Genomic DNA, 19,511 nt, shown 5'->3' on the forward strand with positions numbered 1-19,511 from the left:
TAAACCTCCAAGAAGACCCCCCTCTACCTGCTTGGGATCTCAACTTTGTGCTGGAGAAACTGACACTTCCTCCTTTTGAACCAGCAGCATTGGCGGATCTACAGTTTCTGTCTTGGAAAACTGCATTCCTTCTGGCAATCACTTCAGCAAGAAGAGTATCTGAGTTACAAGCATTAATGACAGTGCAGCCATTTCTTATTTTCCATCAGGACAAGAGTTTCACTAAGAATCAATCCTACTTTTATGCCAAAGGTGGTATCTAGGGTATCCTTGAACCAAGCTATTCACTTGCCTACGTTCTTCCCTAATCCACAGAATAGAGGGGAAAAACTTTTGCACACCCTGGATATACACAGACAACTACGCTACTACTTGGACAGAACAAAAACTAGCAGAAAAACTGACCAACTTTTTGTAGCATATGCTACTGGGGTGCAAGGAAAAGCAATTTCCAAACAGACAATTTCAAAATGGATAGGAAATTGCATTCGATTTTGCTACTCCTTTCATGGAAAGACAGTTCCTGAAAACATCAGGCCTCATTCCACAAGGGCCATGGCCACCACTACAGCCTTCTTACGAGGGGTGGCTACCAAGGACATTTTAGAAGCTGCTACTTGGAGCTCCGTGCATACATTTGCCAAGCATTACAATCTACCTTTATACTCCAGATCCAGAGCAGGCTTTGCAACTGCAGTCCTGCAGGGGATCTTAACTACACCATCCTTTTCTTAGTACCTCCTCCCCCAGATTGGCTATGGTATTCTACCCATATGTTATGACTGCAGATGCATCCTTGAAGGACATAGTACAGTTTTGTACCTACCATAAATGTAGATGTCCGATAGGTATGCATCTGCAGTCAGGTTTACCCTCCCTCCTACCCCTCTGTGGTATTCCTAGGGTACTTACCCCTCTTTTAGCTAGCTGGGGGAATCTATTATGGTGTATTTGTTTGTTTATACATGTATATAATTTTGCAAATGTTTGGAACTTTTCTGCATTTATCCAAATTTAGCCTTCCTAGAGGGCACCTGGCATCTGGGGCAAGAAAAACTGAGGAAAATGGCGTCGGCTGATGCTTTTATACCCCAGACTCTCTGACGTCGGGGAAAGTGCGACAGCCGAGGCCAGACCCAGACTTTGGAATCCTCCGGCATTCCCCATGTCTTTGCTATGAGTTGGAAGATGTTATGACTGCAGATGCATACCCATCGGACATCTACATTTATGGTAGGTACAAAACTGTATTTTTTTTTGCCCCTCTGAGAAACTGCCTTAGAAGTGGATGTGAAAATACGGGTGGATCTGTGTTGTAGTGGGCTGAAATAGCTGATGCATGGATTTTAATGGAAGAAAAAGAAAGGCCTTTGTGCAACATCTCAGTTAGGTACTGTAGAATCTGAGGCATGTGAGGCTGAGGTGTGTTTTGGCCTTTAGCTTGGTTCCAGGCGCAAAACCTTTTCCATTTATCCGAATAGGCCTTCCTGGTGCTGGGCCTCCTAGCTTCCAGAATAACATCCATAACTGCTTGGGAAAGAGGAGCTGGCTGGATGCTTAGGTGATTTGCCATGCAGCCAGATTTAAGGTTTTGAGCCGGCTGTAAAGAATCTGATTGTTTTGCTGTGTGAGCAAATGGGCAATTTGTGGTAAAATCCAAGGTGGGCCCTGGGCCATATTCCTCAATAGTGGGTACCAGTGCTGGCATGGCCAGTCTGGGGCTATGAGTATCAGTCGTGGTCTCTCCTTTCTGACTTTCAGAAGCGCCTTTGTGAGGAGAGGCAATAGAGGGAAGGCATATACTGTCAGGTTTTTCCAACTGAATGAGAGTGTGTCCACTTTCCAAGCTTGATGAAGTGTCCTTGTACAAAATTTTTAGTTGATAGTTTTGAGGACTGGCAAACAGGTCTATGTCTGGAAGGCCCCATTTTTGAGTTTTCATTGCAAATACTTGTGGATCCAGTTTCCACTCGTGGGGTCCATGATGTTTCTGCTGAGGTTGTCTGCCAATGTGTTCTTTTTTCCTGGCAGGAATTGAGCTTGTAACTGAACTTGGTAAGCCAGAGCTGTGTTCCACAAGGTCATTGCTTGCCTGCATAGAGGGTAGGAGTGTGTACCCCCTTGTTTGTTTATGTACCACATTACTGTGGTGTTGTCCATCCTTATTGTAAGTTGTCCTGGATGTAATAGATTCTTGAAGGCTGTCAGAGCATTCTGTACAGCTAGCATCTCTTTTTGATTGATGTGCAGATTCCTTTGATCTGCAGTCCATACACCTTGAACGCACTTTCCTGCCATGTGTGCCCCCCCAGGCGTAGTCCAATGCATCTGTTGTCATAGTTTGCCTGGCTGGGGGCAAGGTGAAAGGCTGACCCTTGTTGAGGTGACATGCCTGTGACCACCATAGAAACTCCTGTTGTAGGCAGGGAATGAGAGATATCATTGTGTCCAAGCTGTGGCTGTGTTGAGACCATACGCTTTTTAGGTACCACTGTAATTTCCTCATATGCAGCTTTACAAATGGTATTAGTAGTATGCAAGATGCCATGAAGCCCAAGGCCTGCAGAATTTTTCTTGCAGGTAGTCGGGTCTTTGTTGCCATTGTTTTGAAATATAGAGTCAGTTGTAGTTGTTTGTCTGGCGTCAGATAAGCCTTCTGGGTCGTTGTATTCAAGCTGGCACCCAGGAATGTCATGTTTTGTAAGGGTACTAGTTTTGATTTCTTTTCGTTTACTGTGTACCCCAGGCAACTTAGAAGATGTTTTACAAAGGCCAGATGTTGTAAGAGGATGTCCTTGCTTTCTGCTTGGATGAGGCAGTTGTCCAGGTATGGGTATATTTTAATTCCTTTTTGTCTGCAGTATGCAATTACTGGTGCCAGGCATTTTGTGAAGACCCGGGGCGCAGTAGATAAGCCAAAGGGCAGTGCAGAGAATTGGTAATGGGTTGAACCTGCAATGAAACAGAGGTATCTTCTGCAACTTTGTCTGATAGGGACATGCAAGTATGCCTCCTTGAGGTTCAATGTTACTAGCCATGCGTTCTTGCCCAACATGGGAAGAAGCTGCTGTAGTGTTAGCATCTTGAATTTGGGTACTTGTAAGAAGGTGTTTAGAACTGAAAGGTCCAGAATTGGTCTCCAGGCATTGTCCTTTCTGGGAACTAGAAAGAGTCTTGAGTAAAATCCTTGGCCTTGCTCTGGAGTAGGTACCAGCTGAATGGCTCTCATGTCCATGAGAGCTGTAATTTGTTTTTGTGCCTCTGCCCATTGATTTTGTGGCAGGTTTGGCATTCCTCTTTTCATCGGCAAGGTGTGAAAATGGAATCTGTATCCTTGTGAAATCATGGCTAGGACCCATTTGTCCTTTATGACAATGTGCCAGTTGTCTGAAAAAAAGTGCGAGTTTTCCTCCCAAGGGGGCTGCCAAGTGAGTGTTGCTTGGCCAGATGAGGTGCAAGTCATTGAGTTTGCCTTCTAGTAGTTTGGGACCTGTCTTCTCCTCCCTTCTGTGTTGCAGTGCCCCATTGTCGAGGTTTGTACTGGGCTTGTGGTTGCCCTCTGCCTCCTGGACGTCTGTATTTATCCCTCTGTGGTCTGTCAGTAGGTGGAAAGGACCAATTTTTTGTTGGCCAATTTCTGCTGAAGCGAGGGGGCTGTACCTGTAGAAAATCTTTGACTGTATGCATAGATTTTGCCTTAACCTCCATTTTCTTTAAGACTTCTTCTGCTTTAACTCCAAAAAGAACATCCTGCTGTAAGGGAGCATCTAGAAGGTTTGCTTTAACACGATCAGGCAGAGTTTGTTCCTTTAACCAAGCATGCCTACGTATAACAGACCCAGTGACAGCTGCTCTGCAGGAAGCCTCCAAAGAATCAAAACCACATTGTAAAGTATGTTTGCCCACCTGTTCAGTTGCATGTAACAGATCCTGCATTTCTTTCAATTCAGACTGTTGAGGGAGTGTGCTCATTTTTTGTTTTAACTGAGGCATTAGAAATTGCTGATATTTTAGCATGTGAAATTGGCAATTTAGTGCCCTCATAGCTAGAGTGGCTGAGGTGTAAACCTTTTTCCCCCACCTGTCTAGTGCTCTTGAGTCCCTTTCAGAGGGTACAGGATTTTTTGCCATAGAAGCCTTAGCCCCTTTGGGACCCTAGGAGATAGTCTCTGGATCAGCAACAGGGCTTTTATAAAGGAATTTGTGGGAATCAGGCACTCTATAGTATCTGTCAGGTTTGGCTGGAGCAGGAGGCAGAGAATCTGGGTTCAAACTGGATTCTAAGTAAACATCATCCACAATGTCTAAAACTGGGGGGGGTGGCAAGTGGTCTGTGCTGGGGGAGTAAAAGAAACTCTCTGAGCCTTTTCTTTGAGTCAGAGTAGTCCTGACCTTCCCAGTGAAAATGTTCCCTTCATAGTGTGTAAAGTTTCCCCAAAGGAGTAGTCTTCAGGGGGAGAAGCTGAGGGAATAGAATCCTCAGCATCAGAATCTTCATAAGGGGAGAAGGAGTAATCTTGGTCCTCAGAGGAGCCTGAGGAAATAGACACTTGTTCAGAGGAGGCATAATCTTCCTCTTGTCTATGCCTTTTGTCGGGTGGGGGCTGGGAACCCCTGATTAAAGAGATCAAATCTTCAGCCATTTTGAGCATCTGTTTCTTAGGCATGGGGCCTTGAATTGGAGACTGAAGTGCAGTCTTTTTAGGTTTAATAGGAGTCTTAGGATACGTTTTTATGGTGAGCGTCATCGGTCTGAAGACGCCTTCAGAAACCGAAGGTGTTTCTGCAGCACCGACATCTTTATCAGCAGTGTCGTCGGTAGGGGCTAAACAAAATGGCTGCATCGTCCTAGTACTCTCCGCCAAAAGCTCCGAAGCGGTCTTGGGTTCCAAATCTGCGGTAGTCAGGGGCTGCGTCGGAGCCTCACTGAAGACCGGTGAACCGGAGACCAGACCAGCCGAAGCCTCGGAGTCTGGCTTGGGTCTAGGCTGCCTGTCCTTGTGTTTTTTGTGCACGCTAGTAGTCGGTTGCTCCGACGGCATAGTGTAGTCAAATTTTCTACCGAAGTAGTGTCGTGCAAAATCAAAGTGTCTTTTTATAGTACGCTTATTAAACCTAGCACAAAAACGACAACCAGTGACGTTGTGGTCTGGGCCTACGCAATGTATGCAGTAAGAATGAAAATCCTTATGAGGTATTTGCTTCCCACAAGAAATACAATTGTTAACTTTTTCTGATATTGTTCTGAGGCAAGAAAAGTTTCCCTAACGGGGTACTTAGCTTTATTGAAAACTTCGGATCTGAAATTCAACTTTGAAAATCTCAGGAGTCGGCCGACCGGCACTTGCGAACTGCTTCTGCTTCGGGCACCGCGCGGCAAGAAAGACTGAAGAAAATGGCGTCGGATGCATTATTTATACCCCTGGCGCACTGACGTCAGGGAAGAAGCGACAGCAACCAATGCCAGACCAAGACTTTGGAATTCCGGCCGACTGCGGGACCGCCTGATGGCAGGATAACCCAAGTGTGATCACTGCAGCAGGGTAACATGATGAATCATTGACCACAGGACCCTTACTCCAGTGTTTCCTGTCTGTAGGGGGCACTAAAACCCTATCAGTGCTGTTGGGTATAGGCTCAATGGCGTCCGGTACTTCCACCCTCTGCGAGATATTAAATCCACTAGGGCATCTGCTGGAGGGTCACTCAGGACATTGATGGGCCCATCCCAAACTCCTCCAAGAGAACTGGCTCCTCAGAGGAAGGATGTTGGGCAGACAGTCACCTTTCTGCTTCAGAATTTCCAAGATGTCTCCAAAGGAGACATCCTCAGGTGGGGATCAGGAGGATCCTTCCCTCTCATCGAAGTCAGTACCCTCAATTAAGGACTCCAAGGGGGAGTCGATGTTCCTCCTTTTACATGCCCTCTTCCAAGGAACCTCGTCAGCGGGATATTCTGGGGAGTTATCAGAGGAGGAGATCCCTCCTGAGCAGGGAAGTCTTGGAGGCCGCTTGTGACAGGAAGATTTGTGGCAGGAAGAGAGAGACAAAGGCCATAGAAGTACAGGGGCGGATTGAGGAATTTATACAGTCGAATTTCCAACCCAGGACAAGACCCTCTCCACTACCTGAAAGGCTGAAGGACCAGGCGAACCTCTATCCAAATCCCCTGGAGCCGAAGCGACTGACGAGAAACTTATAGGACTTGCATCGGATCCATGGCCCCCAGACAGGATCGGATCCATGGCCCCAGACAGGATCGGACCCGAGCTCTCAAGTGCAGAAACCCCGAAGGGAAGGGATGGCTCCAAGAAGAATGGAGCCGATCCCAGTCCCCCTGACCCGACACTGACGCCACAGCTCTGAGACTCATTCTTCTCTGACAAGGCTGGAATGGGGCTAGTCAAGAGCATACTCTGCATCAAGGAAGGAGTCCAATGCGTATAGCAGTTCAGAATCTCTAGGGTCTGAAGCTGGGGGAACAGATTGGAGGAGGAGTCTGGGTACAGTGACCTGGGCAGCTCACTGATCCAACAGGGGACAGAGCGGGAACTATCCCCATTTGGATCTGGGCCTTAAGTAACCTCCTCACTATCCTGTATATGTCTGCCTCGGACAAGCTTCTCGAGGACCTGGAAGAAGCTGACAAGGGGGGGCCAGGAGTGTTTAGACTTAAAGGACAGGGCTAGAGACTGAGTCATGGTCCCTGGGATCCAGAGGTAGGATCCGAAGTAGGTGCCAAAGTCTGAGTCGGGGAAATAGAAATTATCTCCCCCAGATCTGAAGAAAATGGGGAGCAGATTGCTGTGGATTCGAAAAGGTCAAATCTACAGACTTCTTTGGTTTCTTACGGAGACAGAGTCCCTCGGGGAGGCAGGAAGGGACCTCTTAAGAAGCCCAGACAGGGGTCTGAGCCTCAGCCAAGGAAGGAAGAAGGCCCCTGAGAATAAGTTTGTTCCATCTGTCTGCCAAAGCCTGAGGGTTAAAGCCAGCACAGACGGAACATTAAGCTTTTAAGCGATTGGCTCACAGGCAATACATGCATCCTTGTGGGCATCCTGGCTGGGGATTTTGTGCCCACATGAAGTGCAGTACTTAAACCCAGGAACCGGCTTGTCAGACATAATGAAAGCCCATCAAAAAACAACTGACAGGAAAGCAGAAGAACGGAATAGGAACACTGCAGATTAAAGAACACATGTAAGATTTAGAGCAATGTTGTTGTTTGTCTTTTTGTCTTTTCCTGGTAAGGGGTCGCCACAGCGGAACTCCGGTCCGCTAATGATTGGCAATAGATTTTTATGGTGCAGAGTTGCCAGACTGACGCCCAACCTTCAGCAAAGGTATGCCTATTCACGCATGACTTTCGGAGGCCAAAACTACTAAAGTACAGAAACTAGTTAACTAACATTGCAAGATAAAGGAGAGAGGAAAAAATGTTTTTTTAAACTACAGGAAGAAAACGAGAGGAGCTCACTCGCACATACAAGCTATACAGGGGGAAGAAGAAAATACTGCCAAAGGCACTTACAATGCAAAGTAGCAGCAAAAACTACCCAACACTTGAGAGAGAGGAATTTGCGTCTGACTTGCTGGAGCCGCAAATGAGATCTGAGGAAGTTGGGTAGATGCAGGGTATTGTGGGTATGAGGGTGAAGCTTGGGTCGGATCCAAGTCTGTGGAAAGTGGCTGAGCTGGATCAGAGGGTCGGATCAGAGACCCTGTCATGAGGGTGAATGAAGCAGACATCAGATCAACTATTTGAATCCTGAAATCCTAGGCTCCACTTCTCACCTAAATTCCTGATACTGCTACTTGCCCTCTATGGTCAGTTAGAAATTATCAGATCAACAATGGATGGCACTGCTTATTGAGCCAGGGTGACCAGTGATTTTTTTTTTTTAGTAAGTGCTTCATAAAGGGCTGGTGGCGAGGTAAGGAGGAAGGGCTACAAAGCTATGCTTTACGACAAAGGGTGACACCCCAATATCTTAACCTGAATTTGACTAGTAGCTTAGGCACTGGAACAGCTGGCACAGGAGGTTGACTGCCTAACCAAGGAGGAGAGAGATACAGTGGTCACAGTTCGCAAAAACCGCTCCTGTGAAAACAGCCTTCCACAACAATGCATTCTGGCCATTGGATATGGGCTTCTTATTCTAAGGTGATGGTACCACTTGTGTGTGTAGGAACATGCACAACATGCCAGGAGAGGGCACAGAATACTCCCTTCTGTGATGCAGATTACATCAGCCATAAGGAGCAGGGTTAAGGGACCTAACCACAAAACCCCTGATGGTTGTCTGTATGATAGCTTCTAAGAAGGGGAGACTTGACAGTCTGCATGAAAGTGAAGAAACAAAATTGAAAAACAAAAATCCTACACCCTTCTCAAGTAAACAACAAAGTCTAGAAGGTTTAGGATTTCTGCAATGAAGTGTTTATAAAGGTAATTTTATAACCCAACTAGACTTCAGAGGAACTTTTCTCAGATTAATAGCAAATGCTGGGCATATGATAGAGAAGATAGAAGTAAATGGGAAAAATATTTTACAATTCCATACATTGTACCTTGACAGAAATGTTGGGGAACAAACTGTAGTTGCTAAGGATATGATTATTTTAAGATAGTGTACAGGATTCTAAACTGTCTACACACAGTTTGGCCTTACTAACTTTATTGCTACAGATTGCCAAAAAGGCAACTACTAGAAAATGGAAATCAAAATATATACAAAACATAATGGAATTTGAGTACTGTAAAAAGAGATAAAAGTGAAGATGGGTTCTTTACAAAAAGGGGGGAGCAAATGTCATAGAAATAAATGGAATATGTGGGAACAATACATATAGAATAATATTAAGGAGCACTGTGGCAGAGCTGAAGACATGATATGAGCAGCTTAGATAATGCTTGAGTAGAAAAAAATTGTTAAAATCGAATGTATACTGCATGACAATAATAATATAAACAGTACAGTTTGTCTTCTTTTCTACTAATATATCTACATATACATATCTAACTCATTTTGCAATTAAAAATGTGATGATTTCATTAAGATGTTAAAGTATATCCAAAGGTAATGAGAACGAAGACAGGGAAAAATTAGAAGTTATGTACTCACCATAACGTTCCATCTGAGTAGGTGTATTCATTTGTCTGCAACCTGTGGGTTATGGATCCGATATCGGATCCGAACCGGCATGGTTTTCCAGCTATGGATCCAAGCTCTCAGCTCCTCCCCTCACCCATAATGCCCTGCTCTACCCTCATGACCTCAGATCGAGTTTGCCAAAGCAACAATACCCTAAAAAGGGTAACAAGGAATATGCAGGAAACTGAAAGGCCAGGGGGATAGGAGGGCGGGATGGTTGCAGACAAATGAATACACCTACTCAGATGGAACGTTATGGTGAGTACATAACTTCTAAATCTGAAGTAGGATATTCATTTGTCTGCAACCTGTGGGACAGAGTCCCCAGCTACCTGAATCTTGGGCGGCCATCATGGAAGGATATTCCGAGCACCGGAGCCAAAGGATGCTCTACCCTAGATGCAAGATCCAACTTATAGTGAGAAATAAATGTATGAGATGAAGCCCACGTGGCTGCTGCACAAATATCATCTAGAGGAATCCTAGCCTTGAAGGCTGCCGAGGTAGATACTGACCGGGTTGAATGGGCATGAACACCCCCGGTGCGGGCCTTCCTGACGCTTGATAAGCCAATAAAATGCACTGTGAAATCCAGCGGGACAGAGAAACTTTAGAAATTGGCTTGCCCAAATTGAATTTTGCAAAGGAAATAAACAGCTGGTCGGATTGCCTATGACCAGCTGTCCTGTTGAGATAAAATCTAAGTTGCCTGTGAACATCTAGTGAGTGTAGCTTATATTCACCTTTGTTTTCATACTTAGGGAAGAAAACAGGGAGGTTAATGGATTGATTGATGTTTGCTTCAGAAGCGATTTTAGGAAGGAAGGACGGGTTGGTCCTGAGTGAGACACGGTCCGGATGAAATACCAAGTAAGGAGGTTTAGCTGATAAAGCTTGAAGTTCAGAAACTCTCTTGGCTGATGTAATGGCTACCAAAAAGGCTGTCTTGTAGGACAAGTATTTGAGATCCACCGTAGCCGCGGGCTCGAAAGGGGGAGCGGTCAAGGCCTGTAGGACCAAAGAAAGGTCCCAAGGAGGAACTGCTTGTTTTATAGGGGGCCTGAGAAGGAAAGTACCTTTAAGAAATGTTTTGCACAATTTGGCTGACATAAGAGGATTAGACTCTTGACCAATGTGATAGTGAGAAATTGCCGCCAGTTGAACTTTGACTGTGGAACTGCTGGCACCATCATTAAAGAGAGAGGTTAGAAAATCAAGCACTACAGGGAGAGGAACCGTGAAGGGATTTAGGCCTTGCCGCTCCGCCCACACAGAGAAAGCGTTTCCATTTGCTTGGTAAACCTTTCTAGTGGATGGTTTATGAGCCGCCACCAAAATAGCCTTTACCGGTGAAGAAATACCGAGTCCTTATCAAGAGTGGAACTGGAGCAGCCAAGCGGTCAGCTTCAGGTTGTCCAGGTTCGAGGAGGAATGCAGGATGGATGGGATATCAGATCCGAATGGGATCTAGAATCCAAGGAGGATTCACCGAGTGAGACCTTAGGAAGGGGAACCAGATCTGTCGAGGCCAGAATGGAGCAATGAGAATCATTCTGCAACCCACCCGAGAGGCTTTCTGAAGAACTTGCAGCATCAGAGGCAAGGGTGGATAGGCATACAGAAGACCGGGTGGCCAAGCATGCACCAGAGCGTCTCTTGGGGTACCTCCGGAGGAGGTATTAGAGCGAAAAACTGTCGCACTTGGTGTTTGAGGGAGAAGCAAAAGATCGCATGAAGGGGTTCCCCACCGTGCGAATATGCGTTCCGCTACTTGACAATTGAGAGACCACTCGTAAGGGGTCAGAATGGTGCGACTGAGCTTGTCCGCTAGGATGTTGGACCGACCGGAATGTGCGTTGCTATGAGAAAGCGATTGGTGGAGATTGCCCATTCCCAAACTCTCATGGCCTCTCGACAAAGAGGGTAAGACCTTGTTCCCTCTTGCTTGTTGATGTATCAGACAACAGACATATTGTCCGATTGAATCGCAATTGTTCCCAAGGGAAGAAAGTCCTGAAGTGCTAGCAACGCTAAGAGCACTGCTCTCATCTCTAGAACATTGATATGCAGTAAGGTCTCTGAATCGTTCCACGTGCCTTGGACTGTCCGGCCCAAAGTGCCCCCACCCGAGGCGGGAGGCGTCCGTGGTCACCGTGGCGAGAGGGGAGAAGCACAAAATGGGCGACCCTCGTGGAGATCCGGGAGTGGAGCCACCACAAGAGGGACCGCTTGCAAGCCTTGCTGATCGCTATGGGATGATGCATGGGAGAGCAAGGTATGACCACTGTACTAAGAGCGTCCACTGTAGAATGCGCATATTGAGCCTGGCAAGAGGAAGAAGTGCTATAGCGAAGCCATGGACCCTAGAGCCCTCAGGACCAACTCCGCTGGAACAGAACTTGAATGGAGAATGGCCCGCACCTGGAGCTGCAGATTTAGAACTCTGTCCGCAGTGAGGAAGGCTCGTAAACTCCTTGTGTCTAGTCTGGCCCCTATGAAATCTAAGAGCTGTGTGCGCCAGGTTGGACTTTTTTGTATTTATTGTGATGCCCAGAAATGGAGCAAGATGGAGAAAGGAGTCTCGCGCCAAGAGAAGTAGATGCCTTGTTGGGGCGGTAAGGAGCCAGTCGTCCAGGTAGGGAAAGACCTGCACCCCCTGAAGCCTCAGGTGGGCCGCTACCACTGCTAGTACTTTGGTAAACACCCTGGGGGCTGTGGTGAGACCAAAGGGAAGGACCCGGAACTGGTAGTGACTGGCTCCCAGCCGGAAGCGGAGAAACCTCCTGGAGCGTGGTAGTACGCGTCCTTGAGATCTATCGAGCACATCCAGTGATTTTCTCCCAGAAGGGGGAGAATGGATTGCAGAGTGACCATTCGGAATTTTTCTTTGGGGACTGCCAGATTCAAGAGAGAGAGGTCTAGGATTGGTCTTAGTTCCCCCGTCTTTTTTGGCACTAAAAAGAATCTGGAGTAGAACCCTGATCCGATCTGGTCTGGGGGAACGGGCTGGATGGCTCTTTTCTTTAGCAGATGGCCAATTTCTGCCAAAGCGGCCTCCCGTTGACCGGGTGGAACGTCTGGGAGGGACTTCAACTTTGGAAGGTGAAGGAAAGGAATGCGATATCCCTGGATATGATTTGGAGAACCCAGCGGTCCGATGTTATGGACTCCCATGCCGCTAGGTGCCCGAACGTCCCCGACTGCCTCCAGAGTAGAGCAGTCGGGCAACCTCAGGGTTGCTGCGGGCCGTTCAGAGAAAGGTTCCCTGGACCCGAAGTTTCTGGGAGCCCCTCTGCCTCTAGGGCGGCGTCCTCCCTGTCCTCCTCTGCCACGGAAGGACTGGTTGTCCGGAGCAGGCTGGGACTGCTGCGACTTCGGAACCACATCTTCTTCTGACCCTTTTGGTTCCTAGAATAGGGCCTCTGGGGTGCAGAGAAGCGGATTCCGACGGCAGACAGCGTCTTCCGTCCTTCTCGCTCTGGGTCAGCGTCTCGCGAACGGTCTTGCCAAACAGAGCAGAACCATCAAAGGCGTTAGCAAGCGGCGCCTTGAAGGGCTCAGAAAAATCGCAGTGACGGAGCCAGGCCTGGCGTCTAGTGACCAGTCCTGTCCCGCAGCTCTAGCGGCCCTCCGTTGCATGGGAGAGTAGCCGCATAGAAGTATTTGTGACTGACCTAAGAGTGGCCATTTTGGTGGAGTGCAGAACTCTGTCCTCCTCGAAATGGACTCAGGGGATGCAGCGTATTCCTTAATAAGATCTCGCTGCATCCGAATAACATGTGCCAAATAGTTCAGCCCTTACCGAGAAGGTCGCCGAACTGAACATCCGCTTCCCCAAGCGGTCCATCATCGAGACTCCTTGCTCGGTGGGTGGACTGAGGGACTCTCCTGAGCCAGTTCCCTCTTTGTGGCCGCCGCCATCAACATGGCATCTACAGGAGGCCCCTTACTCCAATGGGTCCTGTCGGAGGCGGACTAAGGATCCTATCCGGTCTTTTGGGAATTGGCTCCACGGTGTCCGGTTCCTTCCACGCCCTGGTGGTAATAAGGTCCACCAGGGGTCGGCAGGGGACACCCAAGAGGTAGACGGGCCCGTTTGAATGCCTCCAAGAACACGGACTCGTCCGAGGAAGACTTGGGGCAGACCACCCCCTAATACGGAGCATTTCCATGATGTCTCGAAGGAGACATCCTCGGGGTGACCGTGGGGAGCCTTCCCCTTCCTCCAAGTCCGTGTCTTCAGTGAGAGACTCGGGGAGTCAATGTGCCTCCTTTTGCACGTATGCTTGTGAGGGCCTCCTCTGGGGGCTGTCAGAGGAGTCCTCAGCAGCAATTTGCTCCATGGGAGCAACTTGGGGCACAGAAGCGGGCTGTCCCAGGGGCCGGATGGTGGAAGCCTGGCCCAGTGCAGAGGGAGCGGGGCGGGCGAAGCAAGTGCCGGGGTCCGGAGACCCTCAACAGAGCCCTCTCCACTACATCAAAAGCGAAGGGAGCCGACCTCGACCAAAGGATCCGACAATCGGCTCCCCTCGGATCCGAAGAGTGGATCGGAGCCGGCGCCGGCACCGGATCCGAAGGACAGTGCGCTCCGACACAGACGGCGCCGAAGGAGCACTGATCCCCGGATCTGGCTCGGATCCAGGCTCCGAGATCGGGTCCGACGCACTCGAGGGCAGGGTCGGATCCGAAGTACCAAGTACTATCGGCTCCGACCTTCCCCCGGCTCCGAAGCTGCTCGGCTCCAGTTGCTCCGAACCCGGATAGCGGGTCGGAGAAGGAGCAATAGGCTTAAAAAAGGGTGTTGAGCAGGCAAGAGCACTCCCATCTGCATCTGGGCCTGGATGAACCTTCTCATCATCCGGTCCAGATCAGCATCAGAAAGGCTATGGGTAGATCTCGAAGAGGCTACCGAGGTAGGCCTGGAGTGCCTCCTCGATAGCCTCGGCGGAGATCGGGTCTCCTCCTCCTCAGGACCCGGTGAGAAGCACACAGGGGACCGGAGCCGAGAAGGAGGAGACCGAACCGACAACGGAGCCGGGGGAGAAGCCCGCTTGGCTGGCGGGGCCGAAACAGAGGTCTCGGCCCGCCGCTTGTGGTGCTTCTCCCTCCGGTCCTTTTTAGCTGCATCCCTCTCCTCTCCAGAAGCGGGAGTTTGAGTCCCAGGAGCAGGAGGGGGTGCCACAGGGGGAACAACTGCAGAAACAGTAGTCCCCGAAGGAGCGGAGGCCGGAGCCGAGTCCGGCGGTAAAAGACCCGCCAAGACCAGCTTGGACCTCCGCTCCCTCAGTGCCCTGGGGTTGAACCCTGCACAAATGGAACAACCAGATGTGAGGTGTTCAACCCCAAGACACTTAACACACCGAGTGTGGCCATCAGCGGGTGAGAGCTTATGGCCACACTCGGAGCATTTAGAAAATATAGATTTAGGCTGTTCAGCCATAATCTATAAAACCTAAAGTTACAGAAAGTAACTTAAACAACAAAAAAAACACACAGGCCTACACACACACTCTACGCACAGCGAGGGGAGGGAATAAAAACTATTACTTTAAGTTAAAATAAACTCAAAACAGTCTATATTAAAGGGAAACCTACTACTTTCACACAAATTTAGTTAAAGAAACAAAAAATTTTCTGTTTTTAAACAAGAAAAGAGTTCACTTAGCTGAGAGCTATGTACCCACATCCAGTTACCAGCGCGGCAAACAAGATCTGAGGTCATGAGGGTAGAGCAGGGCATTATGGGTGAGGGGAGGAGCTGAGAGCTTGGATCCATAGCTGGAAAACCATGCCGGTTCGGATCCGATATCGGATCCATAACCCACAGGTTGCAGACAAATGAATATCCTACTTCAGATTAATTATTTACAGCTTCAGTATGGCACTCGGCAGCTCATACCACAAACGTCTTTGCTGCAACTGCAATGTTTATAGATTTTCTTCAGACTATTTAATTATTAAAAGACACCTTTGTGAACAGACCACCTCTGCTCAAAAACAAACATTTGACTGAATGCTCTTAACTCATATCACTACACACACACACACACGTCTAAACTCCAAGAACCTCTCTCTCAGTCAATGCAGCACATCTCACTTAGATTTGAAAACTTACTTTTCACGCAGCTTTTGCAGCTCTTCTTTCAGGTCTTCATCCTCCATCTCTGACTCATTATCACTGCTCATTGGTGAAGAAGGAGAGTAGAGGGGGGAGTCATGTCTCCCTTCTAGCCCTTGCATGAAAAGCAGTACATCTTCAGTAGGTGCCACAGACACTTCGCTCTCTGTGCTGGTCTGTTTAGGGACCAATGTATCACGTTTGACATCCTTCAGACAGAGGGCAGACTCAGATGCCATACTAATCACAGTAGGAAGTGGCTCAGTTTCAGCTGCAGTGGAAGCTGAATCACTTACACACATGGCACCAAATGGTACAGAAATATTCTCAGCTGAGTTTACAGATAATTCTTTCTTGGTCTGTATAATAGAGAAGTGACCTAATGTTTCAGTTTCAGGGATAGAACTGCTCGTCACCTTAGTTGCTGCTGTCACTGTGCAAATGTTCTCTAAATTTGCAGTTCCTACTGATTTCCCTTCTGCAACATTTTCTCCATACAGAGTCTTACAGATGGATGAGGATGTTCCTTCACAATCCTGGGGTACTGAGGTGATCTAAAAAAAGAATGTGAAAGTATCCTGAAAAATGTGCAACGCCTTTATTAAAATCAAAAATGACACATATCAATTGCATATATTCAAAGTATGTTTCCTTTTTAAAGTACAATTCACAAGAAATTTTCGAAAAACTCTCCAGGAGTAAAATTCACCACTGATTGCCATTCTACGTATCAGCAATACACAAAAGCTTGTCCTCATAACAAAGTACAGCTGTTTAAGTATTAATTTACCATAACAGATTATGTTTAAATAGAGCACTGCTGCAGTAGCCTAAGCTATATGGAACGTCATGCCAATGATCAGACCCCACTGACCAGTTTCCAAAGTTTTAGAGCACCTTCCACATGTTCTAGCCACTACCTTGCATGAGGGAGCAGGATAAACCCAGTTGTTGAGGTGAGTTTTTCTAACCTCAGAACAGGAAGACTACAGCCCTGACAACTAGGATCCAAGGCAATAAAAATCCTCCACCCTGGCATAAAAACAGCAAAAATGGGGGGGGGGGGATAGTGGAAACTGCAGCAGTAATCTATTTAAGCATCTATTGTTGTACCACGTCCAAAAAACAGTGACACCTATTCCAGATGAAAGTCTGTTTAATTCCACAGCAAATTTGACAGTAAAAAACACAGTGAAAACTTCACCAGTAAAACTCCTAGAGCCTTGGCCATAACAGCCTTTACAGAGTAAAATGCCTACTCACAGCATACCTATTTATATTAAGATCCAATGCAATGAATCAATTAACTAATTAAAATATTTAAAGCAGAATCTACATTATTAACAACTCAATAACAAAAATCAAATAAAACTCTACCAATGACATTCCTTATTTAGCCCAGTGGGCTGCAAAGTGTTATATTTCATTATAAAAATTGATTCCTTTTTTCTTAATAAATATTTCAATAAATCTTCACCAGAAAAATGCACAGAAATATGTTCCAAAACTGTTACCGCTAAACTATCTATTTCAACTCGTGTACTGAATTAAAATGATCTGCTACAGGACTTATTACTTTTTTATTTTTTTATATCCCTAACATGTTCTTTGATTCTTTCGCTTAAACTTCTTTTACTCTCACCTATATAGAAACAGTTACATGAACATTTTATTGCATAAATTATGCCCTTTGTTGTGCAAGAAAAACAACCTTGTATTTGAAATTTCTTTCCATTAATATAATGGAATGTAGGCACTACATATTGGCAAATAGAACATCTGCCACAAGGACTAGTGCCTAATTTTGCTATATTTCCATTTATCAGTTCTTTTAGTCTTTTATAACTACTATGTACTAGAAAATCTTGTATATTACGTCCCTTCTGGTAGGATGTTCTTAGTTCTAATTTAGACACACAAGACACTTGTCTCTTAATTATTTTCCAATATTATTTTAATATATTTAATCTATCCGAAAAAACTGTACATTTGGTAACAAAAAATATGTTATTCTCTTTTATTACATTTTTATTAACCATGTTATTCCTATATTTTAATTCTCTATTCATATTACAATTTTCATATAACTATTCCACTATTACTTGTTCATCATATCCTCTATTTAAGAACATTTTCATGGCTTTTATTGCTTCCATTTTTGAATCATTATTATCACTACATAATCTACTAATTCTTAGTAGTTCTCCGTATGGAATGGAAGACAAAGTATGCGGTGGATGGCAACTGGTAGCCAGTAAGATTAAATTTTGCTGATCAAATTTCCTATGTATTTTAGTTTTAATTTTCTCTTTGTGTATTCCTTCAACAGTAATATCAAGAAAATTAACCCTCGGACCAATTTGCGCTTGATCATATCTGATTCCAAATCTATTATTCAAAAAATTCAAAAATTCATCTACCTCATTTTTACCTTCCTAACATATAAAAATAAGATCTATAAACCTATAATAATATTTTACATATGTTTGAAAAAACACACACACATATATATATATATATATATATATATATATATATATATATGGGTATATGGGTACTTTCCATAAATCCCATAAACATGTTAGCGTACATGGGGGCAAATGCTGCCCCCATGGCTGTGCCTTGTTTTTGCTGGTAAAGGCTCCCTTCAAATTCAAATATATTATTATTTAAACAAAAATAAACTAACTCTTTAATGTATTGTGTTCTAGGGTTATCTCCTAGAAAAAACTGTACAGCTTCCAATCCATATTTATGCTGAATATTAATATACAGACTGGTAACATCTACAACTACAAAATACATGTTTTCTTGCCATTTTAAATTTTTCACTCTATCCAAAAAATCAAAGGAATCTTTTATGTATGATGGAAGTTTAATTACTTCCTTCAATAACACTTCATGTAAAAGACATCCTAAAATTGTTAAATATCCTGTAGCCGAAACTATAGGATGACCTGGAGGATGTCTTAAATTCTTGTGAATTTTAGGCATGCAAAAAAAATTTTGCAACTGTACTCTCTATTTATAAATTTCTTTGGTACTTCCGAGGCTAAAAAATAATGTAGCCTCACTCCTTTATCAATTAATGCCCGAAATTCTTCTTGAGCCTGATTCAAAATAATGATATCTACTTTCTTGTAAACGTCTTCATTATTTAAATGTTGCATACACATTTCATAATACATAGCAGAATTCATGACAACTAATTTTCCCCCTTTATACGAAGGTTTAAAAACAATTTTATCATTCTTACTAAGTTTTTTCAATTTATACCATTAATTTTTTGATAAATTATAACATTTATTCATATAATTAAATTCATGAAGTTCTTTTTCAATAACTAAATTCATGGCATGATAAAACCTTTGAATACAAACATTCTTAAACGGTGGTATAATGTACTTTTAGATGATATTTTACTTGTATCAAACAAAGTATATGCATTATTTTCTACATCCGAATCACATGAATAAAAACAACTTTCACTAGATGAATCAGTGACTTCATTTATCAAATTCGTATTATATAATTCATTATTATGAAAATATTCTCTGAAACGCATTTTCCGAACCAATCTAAAAAATTCTGCTTTGATTTCATGCATTCTAGGAAAAACAGTGGGAATAAATTTTAACTTTTTCTGTAAAACAGACATTTCATTAGCATCAAATTCATAATTAGATAAATTAACTACATAAGAGTCCAATGTGTCATATTCTACCTGTAAATTTACTACTTTTTGCAGTACCTGATTAATTAGTCCATCTGCTTCACTTATATGGGCCTTGGCCCTGGTCCCTGTGATTCCCCTGTCCTTGCCACACTTGTTTTCTAGTACCATACACTCTGTAGTACCTGGTCCGCGAAAATTATGTTGAAAAGATTCCGCGTTATCAGGTCTAGGCAAAGGTGGATACTCTCGATCAACACACTCCTCTTCTTCCATAGAAGATGCCCCACTTTCTACAGAGTACATACTGCGATTATTTTGTTGACCATATGTCCTTTGATTCTGAAAACTCACTTTACGTCGCTTAGATTGTAAATTAGAGGACAAAATAAAAGCCTTCTTATTCTCATAATCACGCAAGTCCCTTTGTAACTTGTTTTTTTTTCTTTGTATAAGTTCCTTCTCATAAGAAGCGAGGCGGCCATTGATACTCGCCAAAAAAGTCTCCAATGCCGAGTTGGATGTTGTTTTAACCACTTCTTCACACATTTTCTTAGTCTGATCT

At 45.0% G+C, this 19,511-nt stretch overlaps 1 protein-coding gene across 1 annotated transcript in view; it reads right to left on the reverse strand.

The window, feature by feature from the left end:
- Positions 1-19,511, reverse strand: part of WNK3 (WNK lysine deficient protein kinase 3) — a gene marked incomplete in the record, with an annotated part of 2,462,820 nt that overhangs the window by 471,490 nt on the left and 1,971,819 nt on the right. The window contains 1 exon segment of the mRNA XM_044079290.1: positions 15,271-15,827. Within this exon segment, the coding sequence (XP_043935225.1) occupies positions 15,271-15,827 (557 nt within the window).

Source organism: Protopterus annectens, chromosome 8.part0 (assembly GCF_019279795.1).
Source record: "Protopterus annectens isolate FY-2018-M chromosome 8.part0, PAN1.0, whole genome shotgun sequence".
Lineage (NCBI taxonomy): Eukaryota > Metazoa > Chordata > Ceratodontiformes > Protopteridae > Protopterus > Protopterus annectens.